The 7,119-nt window shown below is 40.2% G+C and overlaps 1 protein-coding gene across 2 annotated transcripts; it reads right to left on the reverse strand.

The window, feature by feature from the left end:
* Nucleotides 1–1,169: 1,169 nt before the first annotated feature.
* Nucleotides 1,170–1,445, reverse strand: LOC114212347 (ATP synthase F(0) complex subunit f, mitochondrial-like). Of its 2 annotated transcripts, XM_028107201.1 has the most exons (2): nucleotides 1,316–1,436; nucleotides 1,170–1,198 (listed from the first exon to the last, which is right to left on the reverse strand). In XM_028107201.1, the coding sequence occupies exons 1-2, from the start codon at nucleotides 1,434–1,436 to the stop codon at nucleotides 1,170–1,172; spliced, it is 150 nt and encodes a 49-aa protein (XP_027963002.1). The 2 variants fall into 2 exon arrangements, with proteins under 2 accessions (XP_027963002.1, XP_027963001.1); XM_028107200.2 differs by having other exon boundaries at nucleotides 1,170–1,445.
* Between the last annotated feature and the right edge of the window lie 5,674 nt (nucleotides 1,446–7,119).

A 7,119-nucleotide genomic window follows, 5' to 3' on the forward strand; every position in this document is an offset into this window, starting at 1 on the left:
GAATTTTATACTAAAAGTGTTCACAATGCCTTGGGTTGTAATTAGCTATATATGGGTCTAACTCTCACTAAAGACAGGACCTATCTTAAATTCACCTATTTTCCTAAATATGAAACCATATTGCATACTTGTTGGTCTTTAAATATATAGTGCAGTAGAGTGAATTGACTGATTTGTTCTGAAGGCTTTATAAAGGGCCACTCCTCAGAATCTCTCTCATGCCAGTGCACTCCAGATAGAAGCGCCCTGAAGCCGTGTGGGAAGCATGTGTGGCAGTCTCTTGGCCTCCAGACCATGATCACAGCCTACACGTTATATTTTAACAAGCTAATATGCCACCCACCAGTTAATTATTACATTCTAATTTTCTGATGCTACGTAACTCATAATGAGCATACTCTAGGAGTCCAAGCATGCAATCTTTTATTAGGAAAAGATAATTGTAAATGATTTTTCAAAGTTATTCAACCGAATGCTATGACATCTGGGATTTTCTTCCTCATCTAGTGGGGCAGGGAAGAGAAGGCACAGATGAAACAAGAGCGATCTTTGTGGATGAATATTATACTTAGGAGTTAGATATAGAGGAATTTTGTACATTTCTCTCCAGTTTTGTATAGGCTCCAAATTTTCTAATTTAACAGAATAGCAAATCAGCTAAAAAATCAAAAACCTTTTTAAAGCCTGCCTTTGTCTTTGGTAAATGCATTTTTTCCTTAGAGACTAATGCAAAGAGAAATAGAAAAGAAGAATAGATAGATGATAGATAGATAGATAGATAGATAGATAGATAAGCATTTTGCAATGGACTTATTTTTCTGACTTTTGTTTCTCTTGCCCTAATTCCTTCTGGACCTTTATCCATGAGTCAGTGCTTATGTTCAAAGCTCTGGTAGTTATCTTATTGTCTTAGCCAAAAGCAGAGTAAAGTGGCATAATGGAGGGAGGAAACCCACTCATACTAATAGTAGCTAACAATTGAGTACACAGTATAGACAAAACACTGTTTGAAGCACTATGTTTTTTTTGTTTTTTGTTTTTTGGGTTTTTTTTTTTACCAGTCATCTTTAATTGGATGTTAATTCTGAATTAGAATATGAAAGGAGTCAAGGGTGCCAGGCAAAGGTCATGGTCAGGAATGCTGAATGTGCCTCCACACTGGGCCCTCTTCAGTGGTACTTGCGTAGCCGCTTGTGTTTGAGTTCCTTGTAACAACAACAGTAGTTGAAAAACATAAAAGCTGCCAGCACCATAGAAATCCCAGCAACGCCCCCTTTCTTCACATTGACATACTTGTTGTAATACCGGTAGTAACCTCTTTGAAATGCTCCAGCAATGCCCTTAGGGGTGAAATCCCGCATCAGTATCCAGCTGGGCAGCTCTCCTAATTTCCCACCCATGAGCTTCTTCTCCTTCACTGGTACGACTGACGCCATCGTGGAGTCCTGGGTGTCCGCTCTCTGAAGCATTTGTATACCAACCAAGGAGTTAAATCCTGTTTATTACCCTATTTTAGAGAAGACATTATGTAACTTGACTAAAGACACACAATTTGCAAATAGAAAAGCTGGGATTAGAATGCATGCAACTGGCTTCAGAGCCCCAGCTTATAACCATTATGTCATATAATAAAAAAGAAAATGTTTGATGGAATTTAGAGAATTTACCAGACCAACCCCAAGTTCCCATTCTTCAGTGCCTGACTCTATTTCCCAGCTTCTTATCACAAGCTCCTCCTTAAATTACAGCTTTTGCACTTTTGCAGCTACTTCCATGGACTAACTGCTTCTTGTTAAAGACTTGTAGGTTCCTCTCTGTAGTAGGCAACTTTCTGCAGTAACAAAAACTCTGATCTTCGTAGCTTACAACAACAAAGGTTTGTTTCTTGCTCATTTTATATCTCAGCTGTGGCTTGACTGCAGCCCGGCTGTATGTCTGCTCCGTGTGTGTGTGTTTCCATTCAGTGCCCTAGAAGGGGACAGAAGCTATGTGAGCCATGGCTGTGTACATAGCACAGAAGAGTAAGAACTCTGAAGAAAATTTATGATGCCTCTGAAAGTTGGTGTGAACGAGAGATACATCACATTCTCTCATATTGCACTGGCCAAAGCATGTCATTCGGCCAAGCCCAAAGTCAGTGAGACATGTTTACTCTTCTTCCAGGAAGCCCAACAAGATATGTAAGAATAGGCAGGAGTGATTATTCTCTCACAAAGGAAAGGAGTCTAAGTATTGTGGAAAGTGATTTAATCTGCCTCCTTCCTTCCAATATCCGTTTATTTCTCGCATTATTTACTCTACCAATATTCTGTGATTACTAGGTACTGATATAGCTTGTCCCTAGATTCCATCATTATCCATTTCCTGGTTCAAGGTTTTTCTTTAATTATACAAACAAGAGATTTTGGTGCTCTTAAGTCCAACTCTTTCATCGTAGAGAAAATGGGCTTCTTGTCCAAAGGCATACCAATAGTTCATGAATAAATTGTTACAAGAGCACAGGACTCCTAAACTGTTGTCTAGAGCATTTGAAATCAGGATGATGAAATAAAAGTCTATTGGCACCCAGACTTTTGGTGACCCCGGTTATATTTGGAACAAAGAAGAAGGTATTATTTAGGATTACATGCAACATCAAAAAACATGAACCCTATTACACAGTCTTAAACACAAGGGGTTTATTTTTCTCACATGATGCAAAACCCCAAAGCAGGCTGTCCTGGGAGAGTAGAGTCAGGGACCCAAGTTCCTTCTAATTTTCTACTTCATCTGCCTATGCATAGGCATATGCATAGTTCTACTTCATACTTACATATCTGGTAAGTACTACTACTTTCTTTCTACTTCATACTTACATATCTGGTCCCATGTGTGTGTTCCATGAGGGAAGAAGGATAAAAAAACAAAGGTGAAAACATAAGCAGTAGTCTATCCCCTTTAAATATGATAAAGTAGCCTACCCAGGACCACTATCTGTATAATTCTGTTTTTCCTCATTGGTCAAAGGTGGGTCACAGGGTCATCCTTATTTGTAAAGAAGTCTATGTCAATATCTTTATTTTCAAGCCTTTATTTGGAAATAATCACAGAATCACAAGAAGTTGCACAAATACTGCGAGGTCCCAGTTAGCCATTATATCGCTTCCCTCAATGGTAACATCTTCCATACCTGTAGCACATTATCAAAATTAAGAAACTTACACCGACAGAGTACATTTTTTTTTACAGATTTTATTTATTTATTTGACACAGAGAGACAGAGCGAGAGAGGGAACACAGGCAGGGGGAGCAGGAAGGGAAGAAGCGGGCTTCCCACAGAGCAGAGAACCGGATGTGGGGCTCGATCCCAGGACCCTGAGATCAGGACCCGAGCCGAAGGCAGACGCTTAACGACTGAGTCACCCAGGCGCCCCGAAAGATTACATTTGACTAAACTACCAACCCAATTAAGATTTTACCTGCTTTTTTCATGAACTCTGCTTTCATTTTTTATATGTCTGTGTATATGGTTCTATGACATTTTATCACAGATTCATATAACTATGGTCAAAATCATGACATAGAACAGCTCCAAAACACAAAGGAACTCTAGGAGATGGGTCTTTTTAACTACATACATTGCAGCTCTCCACAAAATCAGGGATCCTGATAGGAAGGAAGAAGGAAAAATGGGTTTGGGGTAGGCAACAAGCAGTACTTGCCACAAAGGGCAGCTATTTTAAGGAGAGGGAGTTTTCCATGATCTTGGAGATATGAATAGATTCCATCCACCCCCATCCTTCCTCCCGACACATACACTCCTTCTGTTCTTTAGAAATCTCTCAAACAAATTCCATATAATTTGATTTATCTCATGCTAGAGAACTGTAATAATCCCATTGAGATGTGGAATTCATGATTTCAAGAAACAGCAAATATATGTCTGAGTTCAATACCACTAAAACCACCCAAGAGACCAATGAAAGAACAAAGGGTTTTTGTTGTTATTGTTCTAATGAGAATAATTCCTTGACACAGGACCAAAAGTCAATATGTATAGGAAAAATGAAAAACTCAGAGGGTCTCAAATTGCATCATGTTTGGGCAAGGGGCTGAGAGTAAGGGTGACCTTTTGACTAGAGAGCCAACCATGATTTGTAGTTCAACTCCAGAATTTCCTGAATGAAACTTAGCAATATGCTTACTCTGGGACCTGTGGAACATTCCTTCTTGTTGTCTAACCTGAAAGTTCTTAAAGTGCTAATAATGAGGAGAAATGAATATGAAGAAACGTGTAGAGAATATGCATGTCCATAGTGGGAAAAATATATCTTCTAGAAAGTACAAATGTGTATAACAAAATACAATCATTTATTGAGTGTACTCTGAGTTGCAAAACAAGAGCAAGCTTGACCTGATGTGGTTGACTTGTGATTAATAAAGGCCATCTCATGACATTCTAATGACCTAAGAGTTGTCCTCCCTACAAATATTAGCTATTGAGCAGTCTGTTGTAAGATGTTGCTCAGATCCTGGGCAAAATGACCCCAGCCCAAGTAAAAATAACTAAACAGAAAGCAGTTTGCCCTCCGGAGCACACCCTTTCAAAATGGTGTCTTTTCCACAATTTTAGAGGTGGCCATTGGCATGATGGTGGTTACAGTGGATGATATAAGACACCAGAGTAAGCAGCATGAAATAAGGATCGATCTAGTCAGTACTGGATTGAAACATTAGTGGTCAAACTATGAGATAGCCAGCAAAATAATCAGAGGGTGATGCCATTGGTATGTACCAGCCCGCCCCCCCCACCCCCCGCAGCAGGCTGAGTGATGCAGGCATCATTCCACTTTTCCCCCAGCTCCTTTGGGCCCCAGTTCTAGGACACAGTCTCAGTAGATAAGGCTGGGTGATACATTTTTTTATGTACTCATTTCCCTTCATGTTAGAGGCTAGTTTCTGAACCGAAAAGATGTTAACAACCAGAGAAGTTCACTATAGAGCAAATAAGACCTCAAGTTGCAGGCACTAAATGAGTAACATCCATAAGTGGAACAGATCAGTGTGTGACAGTAAGGAGTAGTGAGGACTGTGTCTAAGAGTAGCATGAATACCCAAACACGTTCAAATTCACCAAAACCCCCATAACAAAGAAAACAAGAACAAACACAACAATATGCTCACTGGATAGTGTGAAGGACAAATTCAGTCTAGGATCGTCCACTAAAAGACTTCTCCCAAGGAGAGGACAAACGTTAAGACCAATCATGTTCTTCCAAAACTCTGCACTTTCCTTTATTACACAGTTTAAGTCCAAGTTTCTGTCTTTCTCATGGTTTCTTCGGTTTGTAGGCATTTTTTTTTTCATTTATAGGCATTTTTGCAATGGGTTCCACCATAATATTTTATCAGATTCTAACACAGGTGATTCACTTTTTACTTGACATGTAAAGCCTGAAAACTGGCCACACTGGCAAGGATGTGGAGTCCGATCCCTTTCCCCTTGCATCTACACGGACCTCTGTGCTTGCTTGAACAGGAGAATGCAGAGAAGCTATATTCTGAACTTCTAGGGTTAGGTCTTAAGAGACCTTACTATAGGGCGTCTGGGTGGCTCAGTTGGTTAAGCGACTGCCTTCGGCTCAGGTCATGATCCTGGAGTCCCGGGATCGAGTCCCGCATCAGGCTCCCTGCTCAGCAGGGAGTCTGCTTCTCCCTCTGACCCTCTTCCTTCTTGTGCTTTCTATCTCTCATTCTCTCTCTCAAATAAATAAATAAAAAATCTTAAAAAAAAAAAGAGACCTTACGATATCTGGCTGTTCCTGAGTTCTATCCTTTTAAAGTGAGCTGGTAATCTAGTAAGTAAAATACGTCTCTGAGTTCTGTGAGCTGCTCTAGCAAATTAATGGAACTCAAGGAAGGGTCATGGGAACTTCCATCTATAGCTGATGGTCAGTCAGAGCAAAGGGAACAACCTGGACTTGGTGTCCCATGTTGTTCTTATTGGTAGTGGTGAGGGGAGGGGTCGGTCTTGTAGGACCACATCCGGAACCTGTAGGATCTGACACTGTCTCCAGGTAGATAGTGTCAACATTGAGTTGATTTGTGGGTCACTCAGTTGGTGGCCAAGAACTGCTTCATGTGGGAAACCCCCCCTTTCCACGCTGGAATTGGGTGTGGAGCATTTTACATAGTTTAGTTCAAAGCCCTCAATAGGACAATAACTAACATTTGCACAGTACTTACTATTGCCAGGCACTGTGACACATGCACTTCTCACAGAAATCTGTGAACTAAGTATTATTATTACCATCCCACAGAAAAATTATGTCACTTGTCCATAGTCACTCAGCTAATAGGCAACAAAGCTAGGATTCAAAGCCAGGCAACATGGTTTCAGAGTCTATGCTCTCAACACCTACACAAAAATCCTAACACTCCTTTTAAAGAATTTGATTCCCTTTATTCAAACTAAGCAAGGGTTATCCTAGTGTGCTCCATCAATCCTTTTTAGGTGGTCTATTTAGGCAGATTATTTGTTCTCCTCTGCTTCACCCTGGGCTGTGCTGATGAGCTTCACGAAGAACCACACAAGTCTGGTGCAATGCCATAGGAGAATGTTGAGGATTCCACACCACAGAACCTGATAACATTACACAATACTCTATTTATAAGGATCCCCAGAAAAAATATCCTTCCTGACATTGGGGTCAGGAATAGTTACAATTGTTCTGAACAATTGGTTGGCTTTGAATAACTCCTATTTGGTTTAAAAACAAACGTATGGCCCTACTACAGAGGACCTGAGATTATGCATTTTTCCATCTTCCCCTCTTCAGGCTTTATTTTAGTCCTAACCTTTCCTCCCTTTTAGATTCTGTCCTAATTCCTTAATTTAATGTGCTTATAATTTGTGAATACTTGTGTGTTTTTCTAAACACATTCTAGAGTGAGACAAGGTTGCGATCAACCCATTAATAAAATCATGAGTATGAAGATAGTTTTGAGTTCTTGGGCAAGTTATGGAATGTAACTTTGAGCATTCTGATCTTGAATCTGAAGTGTGTGTGTGTGTGTGTGTGTGTGTGTGTGTGTGTGTGTGTACAAATTAGACCATCGGTCACCCCATTGGAAATTCTA

This window comes from Eumetopias jubatus, unplaced genomic scaffold (assembly GCF_037043125.1).
Source record: "Eumetopias jubatus isolate StellerSeaLion01/CBP00866 unplaced genomic scaffold, mEumJub1_p1.0 scaffold_1, whole genome shotgun sequence".
Taxonomy (NCBI): Eukaryota; Metazoa; Chordata; class Mammalia; order Carnivora; family Otariidae; genus Eumetopias; species Eumetopias jubatus.

Excerpts from the sequence above, each read along its gene's own strand:
- LOC114212347 (XM_028107200.2), bottom strand. The coding sequence starts at position 1,436 with ATGGCGTCAGTCGTACCAGTGAAGGAGAAGAAGCTCATGGGTGGGAAA.